Consider the following 21,042-nt stretch of genomic DNA (forward strand, 5'->3'; position numbering starts at 1 on the left):
ACCCACTTCAGAGACGAGGAAACTGAGGTTCAGGGCACCACTGCTGCTTGTCCGAGGTCACTTAGTAAGAGGTGGAGCGGACAGCCAGATCCAAGCAGGGCGACTGCAGAACCCGAAGGCTTCATCTTAAGGCCACACCTCCTCCCGAGTGCCAGGGTATCCCACCCCCCCTTTAATCCTCCACAATGAATAACACGTCCCCCTACTATGGTCTTTGCTAAGTTTCCAGTGTTGTGCTAAAGCCACTGCCGCCTTCCACGTCCATTTGACCTTGACTGAGGCAGGAAGGTGGCCCTGGCCACACAAGTGCAGGCTGTCCAGGGACTGAGTCTGCCCCTTCTGCATGTCTCATTCATTTCCCCCCTTTGCCATTCTCACCCCTGTGACACAGAACAGGTTAGCACGTGTGCGGTCAACCAGGGAGCAAATGCCTGTCTCCCCGTCCCTTCCAAATTCTCTCTGGGAATTTCTCTTGCTGTCCCCACCAGGGCTTTGGGAGGTAGGGAAGTGCTCTGCTCCCCTCCCCCCAGGTCAGAACCCAGAAGGAATCCTTTACTGACGTTGGCTTACATGGGCGGGGGAAGACAGGACGGAGGATGGTAAGGGAGCCAGGATTTACACCCACATCTGTTCTTTCCCAGCCCCTGGTGATCCTCAGATTTAAATCCACATAGAATCATCCGGGGCTGCTTGTCAAAAGCAGAGGGCATCACCACCTCTCAATATAGGGGGGTTGGTTTAAAGACTGTGGTGGTGTGCTAGGTGCTGTATTTGTATGAACTCAGATGCTCTTCAAAATCCACACTGCGAGGTCAGCCAGGGCTTCCCAAACACTGATGCTGCAACAAAAGTGCCCAGGGATCTTGGGTTCAAGTGTAGATTTTGATGCCAAAGGTCTGGGTGGGGTCTGAGATTCTGCTTTCCTACAAAGCTCCCCAGGGACGTGGATGGTGCTGGTCCTTGACCTCATCTTAAGAACCAAGGGGGTTGGTGCTGTTCTCACCCCTCGTTATACAGGTGAGGACACTGAGGCTCTTAGGCCAACCAGTGTAAGCAGCAGAGCTCAACAGAGTCCCCAGACAGTGCTACCTTGCTCCAGTGGCCTTGATGGTGGCTGAGGGGTGGGGGTAATATTTGGAAGGGGCAACCCAGCTCCTCTTACCACTCATCGGAGGGCTTTCCCAAGTGGCGTGAGTTGGGGACAGTCCCTACCAAGCTCAGCAAGGCAGGAAGGGGAGGGACTGGGGTTGTTTATGTGTGTGTGTGTGTGTGTGTGTGTGTGTGTGTGCGCGCGCGCGCGCGCTGCTAGGACAATGAGGGGTGTGTGCCGGCAGGTGAAACGCACATCAAAAGGATTCCAGTGCTCAGGGGTGAAGCATGAAATGCTCACCCTGTGCCAGCCCTGCCTGGCCCTCCTGCCAGGTAGGGGGGAGGGGGGTGGACACAGTCCGGAGCGGTCTGCTCGTGCCCGGCCTCCCAACTCTCATCGAACCAAATCTCCGCTTCCCTATCCCTTAACGACCCTCCCTGGACCCAGCAGATGTATTCTGCCCTCCATTACCCACTCGCTAAGGGCGGCCACACTTGTGTTCCTGGGGGAGCCCTGTGGGAGCCGAGCAGCCCAAAGCAGTGCTAGTGACCTTCAGAAAAATCGTCATTTTACAATCACTTGCAAAAAAAAAAAAAAAAAAAAAAAAAAAAGGATTGTTATTGGATCCTGCATCACTCAGCAAGCAGCACTGGAGGTGGCAGCAGCTGGCTGAGACCGGGACCAGGCAGAGACAGTCCTATGTTCCAGGTGGCTTCCCTGGGACCCACATCTCCCCAGAGGTCAGCACCCCACCATCCATGCATAGAATCATCATGGAGCTATTCTGACTGTAAAACTGTCAGCAAATCAATCTGCCTACGGAACTGTCACAAAACCGTCTTGGGTGTGAAGGTGTCGTAATGTTGTCAAGCATGTGAAACTGTGTAAGAACTTGTCTCGCGATTGTCCTACGTGTGAGACTGTCACAAAATTGTCAAGTAGATGCGGTTGCCATTCTTTTGGGAAAAAGTATCGAGAAAACGGTTCCTTTTCTTTTCCAGCTACAGGGACTGGCGGTTTGTTGTGGTGGGTGGCCTGGAACAAGCTGCTGGAATACTCCGTGCCTCAGTTTCTTCTTCTGTAGTTACCTCATTGGGATATTTTGAGGGTCAAATGCATTCTGCTCAAAAGGGCGCAGAGTAGGTCCTCAAGAAATCTCATGACCCTTCCCATGAACGGAGTCTCCCTGAAGTGGGTGCGTTTCTGGCTTGCTCACGGCCATCACCCTAGTACCTGGCAGAGTAGATGCCTGGTACACAGTAGGTGCTTAGTACTTGTAGGGTGGGGAGTGGACTCAGACAGCTCCTGGCTCCCTCCAGTTCTGGTTCTGTATGGTTTGCTGTGTGGCCTTGGGCAGGTCTCTTGCCTCTCTGATCCTCTCTAAACCTACTTGGCTGCTCTAAAGTACCCTGAGACCTGTGTATAAAGTAGCTGGCAGAACTGGGGTTCAATCAACCCTAACCCTTTCCCTCCCCTGGGGAGCTTATGATTCCCCATTGCTCTTTATTTGCAGAGGCCCCTCCTGGCTCTTTGAGAGGCTATAAAACTTCAGCTCTGGCTGAGTAGGAGGACGTCTGCAGCAGTTAGGACTCTGGTGGGACATATCCAGCCAATATTGGCACCCCGATGCCATATGCCGTGGGTAGGGGGCAATGCCCACTGGGCTAAACCAGGAGCCTCCCGCAAGCCCCGGGGAGGATGTGAGTGCCAGGATTCCAGGGAAGGTGGGGGAAACTTTCTAAGAGGAACTAGAAAGCCTGGATTCCTAAGATTCATTGGAGAAAGGTACCAGGTTTGACATAAGCAACCTCCTTTACTTTGTCCTGTTGAAGTCCTGTGAGGCACAGAGCACAGGGCTAGGAACCAGGACCGTGGTACCCGTCTCAGCGTGGACTCAGACTCTGTGTATGATCTTGGCAGAGTTCCTCCTCGCCCCACGCCTCAGTTTCCCCAGCAGAAAACGAAAGGATTGGTCTTGATAAGGGGCTTTAAAAATATTTTCCGCTATGAAAGCCTTTTTTTCCCCAGAAGGAGATGAGATATGGGCATCCAGTTAACAGGGCAGGAAAGAATAGAGCTGCTTGGGTTGAAATCTGGATGGGTGTGAGAGTGAGGATCTTGAACCCGGTCCTTTTGGGTCCCTTCACCCCCTCCTGGAGGCAGCCCCTGAGGGCTTGGACCATCTCTAAGGACCTTCGAGCCCCAAAGTCCCACAGTTCCAGTGGTGGCAGGAGAGGTGGCACAGCAGCCAGCAGACAGCCTGGGTTCAAACCTCAAACCAACCTCTCTGGGCCTCAGTTTCCCCATCTGTAAACCCGTGTCCGGCAGACGGGAGACGTGTGGCAGCGGGACGTCTGTGAGCAGCGTGGAGCCCCTACATGGCCAGACTCTGTCGCCATAACCCGGTGAGGTGTTAGTATCTTCCCTTACAGACAAAGAAGTTAAGGCACAGAGAAGGTAAATGAGGTGCCCAGAATCACACAGCTGATGAGCGGCAAGCTGCGATTTAAGGCCAGGCAGTCTTAGTAACTGGTGGCTGTTATTGAGTATTAGGGAGAATCTAGCCCTCAGGACAGGCCCAACATAAACACCCTCCTCACCTCATAAAATTAAGCCCAAGGAAGCCTTGGGTAGATGATCAGCGCTCAGCACAGAGAAATCCTGGGGCCCCACTGCCAGTAAGCATCAGGGAAGGGGACCAGCCCTAAAAGTCAGGGCTGTCAGGGTTCCAGCGACAGCTCCAGCCCCTCTCAACCAGCACCCCCCTGGGGATCAGGAGGTTCCGAGGGGTGACAGAGTTGAGAATCCAGTCTGGGCCTCCAGGCAAGCGCTAAGCATCTTCGCGGACCCAATTCTGGGTCTGGTCTCTTCCCACAGGCTCCCTTCCCCTCTCGAATCCTAGCAGAAGGGAGAGAGCCCCAGATGTAGCCTCCTGCCTCAGATCTTTGGGTCCTAGGGCAAGTCCCTCCCTGTTTCTGAGCCTCGGTTTCTCCATCTGTCAAAACCCATTGTGTGGAAGGGTCCAGTATGCATTTACACATCCATCCATCCTACAGGCATTTCTTAAATACCTATGAGGTACCACACCCTTTCCTAGACTCCAGGAACATCAGGGTAAAACAGGAAACAAAAAACCCCATCTCATTTGCTTTTGTTCGACTTATTAAAGTTAAAAGACAAATCACAGAGGGGCGCCTGGGTGGCTCAGTCCGTTAAGCCTCTGACTTCGGCTCAGCCCATGATCTCACGGTTCTTGAGTTCGAGCCCCGCGTCAGCTCGGTGCTGACAGCTCAGAGCCTGGAGCCTGCTTCGGATTCTGTGGCTCCCTCTCTCTCTGCTCCTCCCCCGCTCATGCTCTGTCTCTCTCTCTCCTTCAAAAATAAATAAAAACATTACATTAAAAAAAAAGGAGGGGCACCTGGGTGGCTCAGTCAGTTAAGTGTCTGACTTCAGCTCAGGTCATGATCTCACAGTTTGTGGGTTCAAGCTCCACGTCGGGCTCTGTGCTGACAGCTCAGAGCCTGGAGCCTGTTTCAGATTCTGTGTCTCCCTCTCTCTCTGCCCCTCCCCTGTTCATGCTCTGTCTCTGTCTCAAAAATAAATAAACATTAAAAAAAAAAAAAGGAGACAAATCACAGACCTGTGGAAACATTTTAGAAAGATGCACAGAATGATTCTAGATTGGAAGATAGATTCCCTAGGCTCTCTGTCTTACTCATCCCCGCTCCCAGTGTTACGCACAGTGCTGGGTACGCCGGGTGCTCTGTAAACGTTCATTGAATGAATGAAGGAACGGGACTTGCTGCTCCCAAGCTTGTGACAAAGGGTGGAAACCGTCTGAGTCCTCCCCTCCCCTGCCGCTGTGTTCTAAAGAGAGCTGCCTCGGGGGTATGCAACTGGGACCTGACACCCCCTCCAGGGCTTAGTGAGAGGGGGGACAGGTATCTTGGCATCCCCCCCCCCCATCCTCTCTGCTGCCACTGCCTCCCCAGCCTGTATAAACAGATTTCTGAAGAGAATCCAAGAAGGGTTGTCCCGCACTTCCCCACCTCCCTCGACCCAGCTGGGGTGGCAAGGGAACCACTCACAGTTTGGAGGGCGCCTGAGGATCGTGGAAATGGCGTTTCGTCCCCTGATGGAACACACACTTACGGACCATTCTCATTTCTACCGGGAAGGAGGGGAGTGCCGAAGGGGCCAGCGCAGGCCCGGGGAAGACCGCACTGCCACCGTTGGGCCAGTTGTCTGCCTAAGCGACTGACAGAGGCAGGTGAGCTTGATCCAAGCTCTGGATTCCCAACCCAAAGAGCCAAGAGGCTGTGGGGACGCCACGGGGTGGTGAGGGAGGTAGGAAAATCAGGAGAACAAGAGCCCATGCTCCTCCCCCCGATAAATCACACCCCGCCACAGTTATGACATATGTCCCATGGCGGGGGCATGAAGCGGGGCATAGGAACATTCAGACCTGACCCCCCTGCCCCTCTGCTCGCTGGTGATGAGGCCCCAGGTTTACTCAGTGCTGAGAGTTATGAGGCTACAGCAGCACCAGAGACCGAAGAGACCGAAGAGACCACTGTCCCTGTCCCTACCCCCTGTATTCTGCCCCCCAACGTGCAGAGGGGGAGGGAGGGAGAGGGCACGACACATCTCCCCACAGGGCAGGTCAATGGACTCAGGAGCCAAGTCAGGGAGGGGGAAGAAGAGAGTTGGAAATTAGACCTATGTTTTTAAAATGTAGCACCGGGCTGGGTTTTTTAATACCAGAAAGCTTTGAGATCTGCCCAAATAATTCGGGACTGGGTTTTAGAGATACAACAGAGAACTAGAGAGAGAGAAAGCACATGCCATATTTGCAACCCTCTGTCACATGTTCAGTCTGATCATTAAGCCACTTACACACAGAGGAGACCAAGGATCATCATTCTTAATATACAAGGAACTCCTAGAAATCAATAAGAAAAACAGGAACAACTAAAGTGGGAAAATGGGCAAAGATATTACCAGTAACTCAAAGGAGAAAGACAAATGAGCCAGAAACCACAAGGAGAGCTACCTTACCTCACTAATACTTAAAAAAAAATTTTTTTTTAATGTTTTTATTTATTTTTGAAGGAGAGGGAGAGACAGAGCATGAGTGGGGGAGGAGCAGAGAGAGAGAGGGAGACGCAGAATCCGAAGCAGGCTCCAGGCTCTGAGCTGTCGGCACAGAGCCCGACGCGGGGCTCAAACCCACAAACCGTGAGATCGTGACCTGAGCCGAAGCCGGACCCTCAACCGACTGAGCCACCCGGGGGCCCCAACTACTTTTCAAAATGAAGATTAAAACAAGAAGGAAATATTATTTGTGACCTACAGGATACAGAAACTGTATAAGATTGAAGTCACCCACACCTCTTTTTCGAGGAGGGGGTTTGGGCAGAGTCTATTAAAGTTTCAAGGGCAGTAACCTCATTGTACAGATGGCACCCTGAGGCCCAGAGAGAGGCAGGTACCTTCAGAGTCACCCGGTTGGTCACCAGAGGGCAGGGCTGGAATCCTCATTATGGGACAGGTGCCTTTGGCTAGTCGGCCACAGAGCCTCTGGCCAGCTGGTCCACTCCATCTGGCCTTGTGTATGGTCTGGTCCTCGGCACCTGACCTGGGAGGCTAGGCCCAGGCTACTCACTGCTGCCCCGGGGGCTGAGGATGGCTGGGGCCTTGCTGGTGTAGGTGACACTCCTTCCCCAGGGTATACGAGGCTCCCGGCTGAATCCTAGCTTTGCCACCTTGGCCGGGGAAGGGGCGCTTTGACCCTCGGGGCCTCAGTGTCTCATCTGCAATACAGAATGATGCTCTCCAAGGGTTGCCTGGAGGGTAAAGGCAGGTGATAGCCTGCAGAGGACCTGGCTGTGTGCCCGCCTACATGCTAAGCACTCATTAAATGGGAGCCAAACATATCCTTATGCTCTGTCCTGGGTTTAGCTGACAATCCCGGGCACAGTGAAAAAGAGCTCTTTGGAGCCCCAGCCTGGGTTCCAATCCAGGCTCTATGAGGGCTGTGCGAATCTGGGTAACTGACTTGCCCCATCTGGGTCTTATTTTCCTCTTCTGTAAAATGGGTACCCATCTCCTAAGGATGTGAGTAGTGCACACAAAGCACCCAGCATGCAGTAAGTGCTCAATAAACTGTATGATGCCAGTGGGGAGGAACTGAACGGAAGAGGGCAAACAGGCCCAGCACGTGGTGGGGGGTGGCAGAATGTCCCCAGAAATGGGGCCATCGACGGCCTTGGCTCTGACTCTCTTGTGGCCCCGAGGCACTGTCTCCACTAAACTGCAACCCAGGCGGTCTGAGGAACCTGGGCTTGCACAGGCCTGAAAATCTGACATCCCCAGTCAGTGGGCCTCAGTCTGCTCATCTGCAAAATGGGAACCATACTCCTTCTTGCCCAGTTAAAACCAGAACTAAGGTCTGAAACCAGGAAGGGCAGCGGAGCCAGGGGACGGCGGTCACTGTGAGCTCTGGCAGGCCCTCGAAGGGACCGGGACTACCAAGTGGGCAGAGGCCGGCTCATGGTGGCTGAGTCTCTGCAGCAGGCAGGGACCCGTGCCACTCTGGTCCTTGTGGCAGATCACTTCAAGGCCACTATGGCTCTACAAGCTGGGGCTACATGTTCCCCAAATTCATGGAGGAGAATGCTGAGGCTCAGAGAGATGAAGTGTTGCCCCACGAACTCACGGCAAGGATGCAACCCAGAGTCTCAGCCCCTAACTGCTGGGGGCATGCTTCCCTGGTGACTCCTGCCCCGTGGCTCTCCAAAAGCAGAGGACAGCCCTTGAAAACCATATGTCTGTCAGGGCCCAAGGTCAGCCCAAGAGGGGCCCTGAGCTGTTTGTGAGGACAGACAGGAGGAGATTTATTCCAGGCAGAAGAGAGGACCTGCCTTAAAGTCAGCTTTGCATACAAATGTCCTGAGTGTTTGTATTCTTTTTCCTCCTGTTGTTGTTGGTGGTTTTGGGTGTGATGCTAGAGAATAAGATGATCCATAAACTGTAGCCCTTTAGCCAAAACAGCCCTGAGAAAATGCCTGCCTCGGGCTGGGGCTGCTCAGCCCCGTGGGGAGGATTCTGACACCCCTCGGGATGCCCTTCAAGCCAACTTCACTGTCACCTCTCCTACTCGCACACTAAGACCCGCTCTGGTGGGCCTGACACCTCCATCAGTCTGGGGCCCCCAAGGACAGGGTCTGGCTACCAGCAAGTGCCAGCTGGAATGCAGTGACCGAGGGGACATTCAGGGACGAGGGTGAACCGAGAAGCATCCCCTGCATTTGAGAATTCCAATAGTGTGCTGGGGAGGGGCCGAGGCCCACATGTTGTCATGGAAGGCATGGGTCACGGAAGGGTGGCCCGCTTGAGGGATGGAGAGCCGAGGGCTCACACCCTTGTAATGAGACTTTCTTATAAGGACATTTTCTTTTCTTTTCTCTTCTTTTCTCTTCTTTTCTTTTCTTTTCTCTCTTTATCTTTCTCTCTCTCTTTCTCTCTCTCTCTCTTTTTTTTATTTAAAAAAAATTTTTTTAACATTTATTTATTTTTGAGACAGAGAGAGACAGAGCATGAACAGGGGAGGGGCAGAGAGAGAGGGAGACACAGAATCTGAAACAGGCTCCAGGCTCCGAGCTGTCAGCACAGAGCCCGACGCGGGGCTCGAACTCACAGACCGTGAGATCATGACCTGAGCCGAAGTCGGACGCTTAACCGACCAAGCCACCCAGGCGCCCCTCTTTCTTTTTTTTTTAGATTTTCTTTTTAAATAACCTATGCCCAACGTGGGGCTCGAACTCACAACCCCGAGATCAAGAATCACACATTGAGCCAGCCAGGTGCCCCTAATAAGGACATTTTCTAAGATTAAAAAGCCCAGACCAGAAGGCAGAAGACAACCCCCTTCCCCAAAAAGCTCGTGGGCTTTGACCACATGAACAGCATCATGGGTAATGATTTCTAAACTCCAAAGGACATACAAAGTTAGCAGATGGGTGTCGGGCTGAAGAAAGACATTTTCAATGTCAGAACCAACATGGGGTCAATATACAGGTAACACCGTGAGTCCTACAAATTGATGAAAAATATTCAGGAAACATGGTGAAAACTTTATTTTTTTTTCTTTTCCCTGGAGTAATTGGTGAAAAATTTAAAAATAAAATTAAACTGTTTACGTGGGATAAAAGAGAACAAAGTTTAAAGAAGTGAAACAAATGTAAGAGTGAAATAAAAAACCAGCAATTTGTAACAGTTTAAAAAAGAAAGCAAGAAAAATAAAATAGAAAACAAGGGCAGGATTTTGCACGGCTGGTGCGGATAATGTGCTATGAATTAGGGAGTCTGATGGACTCAGATGCCTGCCAGAAGGGAGGGACGGGGGCAGGAGGAAGGAAAAGCATGTCCAAAAGACGGCATCTGACTGTGTTTTTCCAGCTTGCGTTGGGTACAGGGTAGGACGTCAGGCCCTGCGACGGCCTCATCCACAAATAGCCATCACATCATTTATACATTTATAATGTGCCAGCACCACACACACACACACGCACACATTCTTCCAGCCTCGCTGCCGTCCTCTGGAGTCGGATTTCACAGAGTAAACAGAGGCTCAGAGACGGTAGTCACTGTGCGACAGTCACACAGCACTTAGGACCACCATCTCCTTTGAATCTGGGCTCCTCAAAGTGGCCTTCTTTTGACAAGTCAGGTCTCCTGAGGACTTTCAAACGCAGGCCGGGGCGTGTCTGACGCCAGGCTGGACAGCTCTGGACTCTGGAAAGTCCAGAGTCACTTGATCTGGAAAGAGCCAACCCCTCACGGTGTGTGATGGGTGTCACAATTTATTGAGCACCTACTATCTCCCAGGTGGGTTGCATGCATAATGTTAATCCTTAAGACAACCATATGATGTAGATGCTATCAGTGTCCCCATTGTACTGATACACGACACTGAGACCCGGGAGTGGAATATTTTCACCCAAGCAAGGCAGTAGCAGAGGTGGGAGCTGGGCCCATGAATGTCCAGCCCTAATCCCATCCTCCCTGCCTGGTGCTAGAACTCTTAAGAGCACCCCCTATTTGCTAGGAATGCCCTACTTTGCAAGTTAGCCAACAGACGCGCAGCAGGGAGAGGTGAACTGCCCAAGGTCACTTAGCCAGTGAGTGGCAGAGCCCATGGCCTTCGTGACAGCCTGTTGGCCACCCGCTGCTCATCTGGGACTTGCTAGGGACAGCTGTGCCTGCCTGCCAACACCAGAGCACGCTCCTGAAGGGCAGTCGTGACCTTCCTTCTCTGCGTGTCTCAGCCCCGGCGGATGTGGGCACCGCTGTTGGGCTTCAGGGAAAGTGGAGGCTTCTGGCGAAAGGGAGTGGTTTTCCCCATGCGGTCTGGGTCCCCCCGGCTTGGGAATGCTTTTCTTTTGAGCTGGTGAGACAGAACCCCCACCACGGTGGCGCACTGGAGCCTCCACCATGGATGGCAGAGCGGGGGCTCTATGAATCACATGGCATGACTCCAAGAAATCATCCCGGGGCAGGAGGGGGTGGCCCGGCCTGAAGCCGCTGTGCCCAAGACGAGTTTGTCAGCGGTGGGAACCGGACCATTCCCTGTGGGACCTGGAGGGGGGGGGGGGGATCCCCGAGGTTGGGCCAAGGGCGTGTGTCTGAATAGCACCACCTGCTGCACAGGGCCAAGATAAGAGGTTCCGGCCCCTGGGGACCTGGAGACACATCCCAGCTTCTCCCCGTCCTGGCTCTGCGCCCTTGGCAAGTCAACTGCCCTCTCTGAGCTTGGAGGGCCTCCTCTGTAGAATAATAGGATCAAACCGCCTCACGGGCTATTGTGTGGTTGAACTGGGAGAAGGCCTGGCGGGCTGGTTATGCACCCAAGCTTTGGAATTAATTGTCTGGGTTTCAATCCTGGTTTTGCCAAACTTACTTTGCCAAGCTATTGGACTGAAGCATATGAAATTGTTAATGTGGGGCCGGTTTTGACCTATAAAAATGGCGATTGCATATACTTTATGTAATGCCCCTCTCTCTTCAGTTTCCTCCTTTGCCAAATATGGATAAGAGTCCTCACAGCAAACCTGGGAGGCCGAGAAATGACTGAGCTCGGGCTCTGGGACCGGGCAGGATTTGAGCCTCGGCTGTGTGGCCTTGGGTAAGTTACTTGACCTCTCTGTGCCTCAGTTTTCTCATCTGTAGAACAGGGATCATAACGGGGCCCACCTCATATAGGTTTATTAAGAAAACTTAATCAGTTCATATATATAAAGCACTTAGAACAGTGCCTGGTCTTGTTAAATCAAATAAAATAACACGGGTAACGGCACCTGGCATCGAGTTAACGCTTGAACGTAAAACCAGATCAAAAACAGACTTTTTGAAACCTTTGATGTCAGCAGAAGTTAAGTATTTTTCTTTTTAGTTTATTTATTTATTTATTTTTAAATTTTATATTTATTTATTTATTTAAAAAAATTTTTTTTTTTTTAACGTTTATTCAGTTTTGAGAGACAGAGAGAAACAGAGCATGAGCAGGCAAGGGGCAGAAGGAGGGGGACACAGAATCCGAAGCAGGTTCCAGGCTCTGAGCTGTCAGCACAGAGCCCGACGCGGGGCTTGAACTCACGAACTGCGAGATTGTGACCTGAGCCGAAGTCAGACGCTCAACCGACTGAGCCACCCAGGCGCCCCTTATTTATTTATTTTGAGAGGTGGGGGGGGGGGTGGGGCAGAGACAGAGAAAGAGAGAGAGAGAGAGAGAGAGAGAGAATCCCAAGCAGGCTCCGTGCGGTCCATCAACACAGAGCCCGATGCGGGGCTCGAACTCATGCACCTGAGCAGAAACCAAGCGTCAGACACTTAACCGACTTAGCCACCCAGGCGCCCTGAGAGTTAAGTATTTTTAAAGAAAAAAATACATATATATGTTTTTAGGAACCTGTATGTGTGTGGAAATACAGGTAAGAAGCGTGATCCTGGGTGTTTATCGAGCCTGGGGCCACTTTGTGTACTGACGGCGTCCATGGCCTGAGGTTCTAAGGGAAGGTCTGGCCTTGAAGCAGGGATGGCTCTCAGTCCCGCCCAGGTCTCGGCCGGCTCCCTCGGATGGAACCACACAGCCAAGCCATGACCTATGTGGCACACAGGTAACTCCAGGGGCCCATATGAGGCTCCCGGTCCTGGGCTGGCCCCTCGTTATTAAGAAGCCTCCGCCATGGGGCGCCTGGGTGGCTCGGTCGGTTAAGCGTCCGACTTCGGCTCAGGTCATGATCTCGCGGTCCGTGAGTTCGAGCCCCGCGTCAGGCTCTGTGCTGACAGCTCAGAGCCTGGAGCCTGTTTCGGATTCTGTGTCTCCCTCTCTCTATGACCCTCCCCCGTACATGCTCTGTCTCTCTCTGTCTCAAAAATAAATAAACGTTAAAGAAAAAAAATTTTTTTAATAAAAAAATTAAAAAAAGAAGCCTCCGCCAACAGCCTTGGTGCGCTTGACTCCACTCCTCATCTGACGTTTACCCGAGACCTGGGAGAAAGGCACAGAAGACCCAGCCCGGCCAAGCCACCCAGGGAAACTGAGGCTCTCAGAGGCCCTACACCAGGACCTTCAGGCTCTGGAACAGACTGCCTTCCTCTGCCTCTCCACAGTCGCCCTCCCCTCCTCCCCAGTCTCGACTGTACCCTCACTTCCACCCCCCGCTGGGTGACCCTGGGTGACGTGCTGCCCTGATTGAGCCTCCGTATTTGCCCAGGTATCAGTCTCAGAGGTCTCAGTCGGCCTTTTTGGCCCCAGCATGCCATCATTCTATCACCCTTCTCCAGAACTCCAGAGAGAGAAGGCAAGCGGAATTCTCTGCAAACTGTAAAGTGCCGTGTGGACAAGAGGATGGTTACTGGCATTGGATGGGTTTTCCAGAGAAGTCTGTCGTAGCCCGGATTTGCTCCGGTGGGTCTGGAGTCTGAAAGACCCAGGCCACACATCCATATCCTCTGTGACCTTGGACAAACCCTCCCTGAAGCAGCTTCCTCTTCTGTAAGGGCAGAGGGTGCAACCACATCCACCCGGCAGGGTCAGCGAGAAAGGCCCACGCGGTATCTGGCACCCACTGGCTGCTCAGGGGTGTCTGACGCAGGAGGAAATTCAGGGCCCTGACCGATCATTCCACCTTCTGAGACTAAAAGCCACAGGACTTGGGAAGGACGCAGCCACCAGACTCAGGGCCATACGACCTGCAAAATGTGTCAGGGGCGGTTGCTGCTCATTGAGGCGAGTTGGTGTCGCATTTGTAGCTCTGCGGCCAGACTCCCTGGGTGCACCTGCTATGTGACCCCCCGCCCCCGGGCCTTAGTGTCCCCATCTGTGCCGTAGGGATCCTCCTAGAACCCATCTCGGAGAGACTGATGGGGACCACACTGGGCTCAGCTGACCCAGCAGCCTCCACACTTCCTCGACAATGGTAAATATTACAGTTGCATATCCGTTCATGCACAGCACGCAGAATACACACGCTAGTACAAACACACACACTCTCGCACGTAATCCACATCTATGGGCACATGAGCAAGTGCACTCACCTACTCAGACACACGTTCACATGTGCATGTAGCCTGAAACGCACTTCCCCATTTAATATTTCATTTTAACCCTCGCAACACATTCTGGTATTTTCTAAGGTTAGCGAACTATAGCCTGTGGGCCAAAGCTGGCCCTCAGCCTGTTTTTGCACGGCCTGTGAGCTAAGAATGGTTTACTACAACAACAACAACAACAAAGGACAGTAGGTGACAGGTCAAATGTGGCCAGCAAAGCCTAAAATATTTACTCTCCGGCCCTCTACATTCTATACCGTTCTGTTCTGGTCCCTCGCTGTACCGTTCAAAAATGCTGGCTGTACTTAATAAATGGATCTCCCTGATCCGCTGCTGGCTTGTAAATCTCAGTTTGAAAACTTTGGATTAAAGCAAGTGTCCGTTTTCCCACTAGATGGAAAAATGGATGGATAAACGGTTAAGTCCCACCCGTGACAAGGCTCCTCTCGGAGACCTCCACCTTGCAAGCCATCAACAGACCCCGTTTGTACTTCTGGGCACAAGCTTTGGAGCCCCCAAACCCTGAGTCCGCATCTCACATGTTGGGAGTTCCTGGGCAGGTCACTGCCCCTTTGTGAGCCTCAGTTCCTTTGTCTGGGAAATGGGTAGGACACCAGGCAGTGCCACGGTGAGGATTCCCCGTGTGTGGAGCTCCTGGCGCATGGCCAGCCCTCGCTAAGTGGCCTCAGGGCTCTCCTTTGGTGACTGGGTGGTAGCTAAGCGGTTTCCATCCCTGGAGAGGGAGGTGGATCCCCCCAAGGGTGGGGGAGCCCGCTAGATGAAAGCAGCATCTCCTATGAGCCCAGTGTGGGCTCCAGAACTGGCTGCGGAGGGAGACGGCATGTGAGCGGAGCCAAACTTATTGAGTACTTACTATGTGCCAAGCATCCTGATTTCCTGGCCTCAACCAACCAGCCATATTTTTATGAAGACACCCAGACCCAAAGGGGCCAAAATGACTTGTCTTAAGTAGGACTCTGCCAATACGCAGCGCCTTCCCGACCCCTCCAGGTGCGGTTAGCAGCCCTCTCCCTGTCCTTTAGCAACTCGTTCCCCTTCCAGAGTCGCCCCTGACATGCATCTTTACCTGGCATCACCCGGATGCCAGCATTTAGGGGGGGGATGCACCTTGTTCTGGGTCCAGCCCTGGCCCAGCCCTGGAGACAAGAAACCTGGGTCCTTCCCCGTCTCTGCCACTGCCCCGGGCACCTGCTTGCCGGGTCTCAGCATCTCTGCTATGCACAGGGGACAGTGCTGTCTGCCTGGCTGTCCTCGCAGGGCTCTGCAATTTACAGAGAATGAGTACGATCACCCCCCCTCCCCCCCCGATGTCAGCGCTGTCACAGTCTTTTGACAGATGAAGAAAAAGGCTCACAGCAGGGACAAGGGCAGAGGTGAGGTTCAACCCACGTGAGATGCCCTTACCCCAAGTCCAGAGAACATCCCACCCTGCTGCAGAATGGGAGGGGGGAAGGAGGAGAATCTTTATGAGGCACCTGCTGTATGCTTCCGGACACCTTCCCTCTGGGACTGCGGTGAATCTTTCCAACTGCCAAAGAGGTAGGTATAACCGTTCCCATTTCACAGATGTGGAATCATAGATTGGAGAAGGCATGGTAGGGTAGGAGAGGGCTCAGGATTTGAACCCAGGGCTATCTGAATTCCAGAGCTGAATTCCCTGAATTCCCTCTGCCCCTGGCTGCCTCAGGTCTAGAAGGATCTTAAAATCACCCTGCAAACGTGGGGGAAATTCTCACCTCCACCAGGCCCCCTCCCCAGCAAGCCTTGGACATCACGGAAGTCAGTCACAGCCTGTCTTCTCGTCATTGCCTAAATGAAGCTCCATATCGCGGTTGGGGGTGCAGACCAGAGCCCCCTCACACTCCCTGACTATCCCTTTGCCAGGACACCCCAGCATGTTTCCAGAGAAATGTTTCCATCTGGTTCTGATTCATTTACGCTTAATTAATCAACATGTTGTTTTGTAAGAGACACTCGAGATCCAAGAACCTTTCTCAAGCCTTGCCTTTCATTCTTGCTTGTCTTAGAAACAGAAAAATTGGGTTTCATCAAAAAAAAAAAAAAAACAAACCAGTGACGCCAGAGCTGGAGGAAGCAGGGGTGTGCGGGCGTCAGGCCCCGAGGGGGGCTGCTGCTGGGCCTTGCAGAGCAGGCCGGAGGCAGAGGCTAAGGACTCTGGCACGGAGGGGAGGCTGGGGAAGTCAGGGGAGGGACATCCCTCCAACCCGGCAGCTGCTCAAGGGCAGCCCAGGGTCTCTACACCTTGGCCTCTCCAAGTTTCCCAACACAGAGCTTGTGGCACTTGTTGAATGAACAAGTGACGGAACCGATGAATGAAGCAAGACCAACACCCAGGTGCCTTCGGGACGCACTCTCCTGCTAAAATTAGCGGAAAATGTCAAAGCAGGTAGGGGTGTCCTGTGGAATCTTCCAAGCAGCTATCTGACGAAAAATGGCCTCTGCTACATAATTAGTTTGGGATACTGAGGCCTCGTCCCACTGCTTGACCATGAATGCTCTGGTAAGTCCTGCAGTCAAGAAATCTGCTAAACTAAGCGTTTCCCAAACCTATTTGGCCAGGATTCCTATGACCCCCTTGTGTAATACGCTATGGGAAAGGTTTTCCTACCCCCCAACCCCCACCCCAGGGCCAGTGGGGAAACTGAGGCTGTAGGCAGGAGTGGGGGAGTCCACTCACCCAAGGTCACACAGTACAAAGGGGTCCACAGTGGGACTGAAATCCGTGGCACCCGACTGACAAGTGGAGCCACAAGCCTCTCTCTGGAGATGCTGGATGGGGCATGTTTGTGACCCCTACGCAAGACATCAACCGCTTCCAGGAGGGGCGCCGAGAGCCCCCTTGACAAACTGGGGCAGCGTCAGGGGCTGCCATGCCCAACGTCCTCACCAAGCGACTGGTGGCAGGGAAAGAGATTGGAAGTTTTCTTTTTCTTTATTCTGTGTGTGTGTGTGTGTGTATGTGTGTGTGTGTGTGTGTGTGTGTGTGTGTGTGTGTGTGTTGTGTCTGTCTGTCTGTCTCTCTGTCTTTTTCGGACTGTGAAACATCTCAAAGATCTCCTAAACCAGCTCCTCTTCAGATGGGGAAACTGAGGCTCTGAGAGGGAAGACCAATACAGCTCAGGCGACACCCTGTCAGATGGATCGGGATTCGAGCCTGCTTTGCCGCTTACCTGCTGTGCAACCTTGGACGAGTCAGTTTCCCTCTCTGAATCCCCATCCAGATAAAAAGCACCTCCCATAGCCAGGGACATCATGGGCAGGAAATGAAGATGTGTTGCAAATGCCCACTAGGAGCCTGTGTACTTGGCTACTCCCTTCACATACTCACCAATTCACTCAGTCTTACCCACAGCTGCCTGGTGAGTTAGATACTTCAGATTACTATGCCTATTTTCAAGAGGAGTCAATGAGGAGAAAGTTTTTCTTTTTCATGTCTTTGGTCTGCTTTAACACTGAGAAAAATCTTAGAGCTTTTCTAAAAGAACCTCAGGTGGGTAAACCCAGGCTCAGAGAGGCAAAGTGACTTCCCCGAGGTCACTCAGCTGGTCACTGGGGAAGCTGGGATTTGGACCCAGGCAGGCTGATTCCAGAACCCATGGGATCAACCACTATACAAGGGCCATCCACACAGGACCACGAGGTCCCAAACTTCCCCCGGCTTACCCTGAAGCCCACCCACTTCTCCTCCCCCTGGGTCCCTCCATTCAGTCACACCCGAGATTGGAGCCCTTTGGGCCAGTCTCCCTGCTCCCCCCCAATCCCAACTCCCAGTTCTCCCGTAGCCCGTCTGCTTCCTGCTCCGCTCCAGCAGTCACTGGGTCCAGGCAGGGCTTTTCCCTCAAGTGGATGAGAAGCCCCTAGAGGGCAGACTCTCTTTCTTACTCCCATGTAGCCTTCCTGAGACCTAACACCACAGCTGGGAAGAAAGACACTGGATCTTCCACTCACCTGCTGGACAACTTAGCAAGGTTACCTAACCTGTCTGAGCCTTGGCCTCGGCTTTATAAAATGGCATGGGTGTTCTCATGAGGAGGCAGTGGGGATTCCCTTAATGAAGGACAGCCTTGGCGCCATGGCGGGCATTCCAAGGTTGGTTCCGACCGGCACCAGCTCAGGAGGAGGCTCGCCTGCTTGCCTTCCTCAGCCCCACCGGCTCTGCCGACCCCCACTCTGCAGGGACGGCCTCAAACCCACCTCCTGAGGACGTTCTGACTCTCCCAGTGAGGATGCAAGGGTCCCCTCTGTGCCCCAGGTACACTTAGAGTCTGAACCTTGGGTTATCTTTCTAGTGTTCCTAGGAGGTCAAGATGGAAAAACCTGGGGTGGGGGGGGAGGCTCTGGGACTTCTTCCAGGTCATCCCAGAACCAACGGACTTGAACTCAGGTCTCAGATCTTGAATTCACAAAGCTCATGTCCTTACCAGAGGGGGAGCCCACTGAGAATCACGCCTTCCCCGAGGGGATGCGAGAGTCAGGGTCAATGCTGGGGCTGAGTCCGGGGCATCTGGACTCCTGGCCCAGGGCTGTATGTCTTCTCCTGGCTCAGCACGGATACCAGGCATAGCTTCTAAGCCCAAAATTCTGTCCTGCAGTCCCGGTATCCTGGGCTTCCTATCTCTGCACAGAGCCACCCTCCTTCTTTTCAGCAATGTTGCAACTATGGGGAGCGGGTCAGTGAGAGAGTCCTACCAGCCCCTTCCTTCCTTGTGGAGAGCCTCCTTGGGCCAGCTGGCTCAACAGGTACCCTGGAGCCTCAGTCTCCCCATCTGTAAAGCGGGCCTGAAGGCTACGCGGAGGAGTTAGTGGCCCAGGGCGCCGGGCACTATGCAGCTGTCCCAAGGGCCATCTCCCTGTCGGCCCCGCTGTGGGCGACCTGCCACCCTGCCCGCTGCCCCTGGTACCTTGCTTCTTCCTTCGGTTCGGGGGGATCATGTTCGCGGCGTGGGCGACGAGCAGCAACAGGCAGAGTGGCGCCCGCATCTGGGCAGCCTGGTCGGGGCGGGCGCGCGGGGGGCTCCCCGGGAGGTCCGACGGCTGCTCCGGGCGCGCGGGCGCATCCACGGGGCGCGGGTTCGGTGCCGCCGCCAGGGACGCGCCGTCCGCCCAGGGGCCGGCCGCCAGGTCGAGTGAGGGCGTCGGCGGAGCGCGGACACTGCCCCGGCGGGGAGGAGCCGGCGCGCGGGGCGGCGCGTTAACCCGCTCGGGAGGCGCGCGCGGCGGGGGGCGGGGGTCGCCCGGCGGGGGTCCGGAGGTCGGCGGGTCCCGCAGCCCGCGGTCTGGCGTCGTTCCGCCCCCTGCACTGCCCCTCTCCCCAGCCCCGCCACCGCCGCCGCCGGCCGGGCAGACACAGGTACAGACGCGCGGCCGCCAAGTGACCCCCATCCTTGTGCTCTCGGCACGTCGCGATCCCCCCACTCCCCGCCTGCCGCCGATTTTCTCTCTTCTCCTTCTCGGTGGCTCGTGTCTCCTGCGCCTGGCCCTTCAGGGCCACTCCTGCACTTCCTCTCTTCTTCTGTCTTTGTCTCACGTCCCCCCCCCCCCCACCCCCCAAACTCTGTGGCCTCGTCCCTCGGCCATCTGGTCTGCGCCCTTTCTGCTCTTTCAAGAGTCCTGCGTCCCTTCTGGCCACTGACCCTGAATGTTTCCTGCGCGGCCTGCGGGGAGCCCCTAATCTTTGCCTGGAAGTGACCAGCACCTCATAAATTCACTTGTGAAGGGTCTGGGGGACCTGGACTGTGTTTCCTCCAACCTTATCTGCGGGACTGGGAGCAGCGGGTTCTGTTTTAACCCTTGCAGAGCCAGACCCCTCCGCCTACCCAACAGACAGTGCACTCACTCTTGCCTCCCGTGGCCCCGCCCACTGAAAACAACCCCCGTGCTATTAATGGTAGCTATCAGTTTCGGGGCCTGTGTGCTTGGGGTTGTGCTTAGCCCTTGACACGTAATATAATCTTCAGAGCAACTCAGTGAGGTTCTGTTCTGATTAGCCCCACTTTACAGGGGAGGAAAGAAGTCAGAGAGGCTGACCGATTTGCCTAAGGCCACACGAGGCAGGTCAGTGCCCTGTCTGGGTCCCTCGCCTGCCCTCTTAGCCACTGCTCAGGACACAGAGGAACTTACCCTTGGACAGCCTCTTGCTGAACAGCTGTCCTTCCTTTTTCCTATGTGTGTGGCTTGTCGCCTCCAGCCCCTTCTCTCCATCCTAGTGAGTCCCCAGTGCAATGAGGACGTTTGAAGGCATGTCAAGGGAAAGGAAATACACAGAGGGAGGTAGCACTGGCCTCGCCATGCTTCTGTGGGGCTCCACAGACACGGGCAGATGGCATCCTGGGATCTTGGCAGAATGTTGGAGTGGTTCCACCAAAATGGCTCTATTTCGCAGATGGGGTCACTGAGGCCTCGGGATTGGGGGTGCTCAGCTCTGGCAGCCTGGCAAGTCTAGGACAGAGGTGGGATGGGCGTCCAGGCGTTCCAGCATGGATCCCCTCTGCCTCACCCTACAAATCCCTCTTGTTCTGATCTCTCTGATCTCAGTGTCCCCCATCCCCCCACCCCTCACGTCTTTGATCCCAGAGATCTCAACTCCTTGCAGTATTTGACCGACACCTCTAGGCCTCCCACACCTCTGAGCCTTTCATAGGTGGCCTCTCCATGGAATGTTGGCCAGCTTCCCATCCCCCTTCCTCACTGACTCATTCAGGACACTGCCCTGGATATGCCCCTCATCCCTGCCTCTCAGGCCAGGTTCAGTGCCTCCTCCAGGCTCCCACCGTCTCTTTATCACAGCCTGGATCACACCAGGTGGTGACTATTGATGTCTCTGTCTCTCTCTCTAAATCATCAAGTCTTTGAGGCCAGAGATGAGGTCATACCCAGAGCCCTGGAATGCTAGCACGCAGTAGACACAGAGCAGGAGTCAGCATGTTCGTGAAGAATGAATGAATGAATGAATGAATGAGTTCTCCCAATGCAGGAGTCTCCCGGTTTATACGTGGAATTAGGTATTTGGAGAAATGAGGTGACCCTAGAAGATCAAACGTCAGGAAGTTGGAAAGTCAGCCCCTACCCAACCACCCCTGGTCCTAAAGTCTCCAAAGTCCAGAGCAGGACAGCCCCCACGTGAGCCGCGCTGGGGAAGAGCAGTGCGCATTGGTCGTGCGGAGGCCCCAGCTACAAGACAGCCGCACGGCTCTGCAGGCTGTAGCTTCCCCCCCTTCTCCTCCCATCCCCTCTGCTCCAGCTACTCAGGCTCCCCGTGTTTCTCAGACTCTGCCATGTGTCCTCAGCAGGACTTT

General features: G+C 54.0%; 1 protein-coding gene across 1 annotated transcript in view; it reads right to left on the reverse strand.

Moving 5' to 3' along the window:
- RSPO4 (R-spondin 4) overlaps positions 1–19,183 on the reverse strand; it is a 34,792-nt gene extending 15,609 nt beyond the window's left edge. The window contains exon 1 of the mRNA XM_019458922.2: positions 18,649–19,183. Coding sequence (XP_019314467.2) covers positions 18,649–19,129 — 481 coding nt within the window. The 5' untranslated portion in view covers positions 19,130–19,183. The remainder of the gene's footprint in view (positions 1–18,648) is intronic.
- Between the last annotated feature and the right edge of the window lie 1,859 nt (positions 19,184–21,042).

This window comes from Panthera pardus, unplaced genomic scaffold (genome assembly GCF_024362965.1).
Source record: "Panthera pardus isolate Hobbes unplaced genomic scaffold, ASM2436296v1 HiC_scaffold_25, whole genome shotgun sequence".
Lineage (NCBI taxonomy): Eukaryota > Metazoa > Chordata > Mammalia > Carnivora > Felidae > Panthera > Panthera pardus.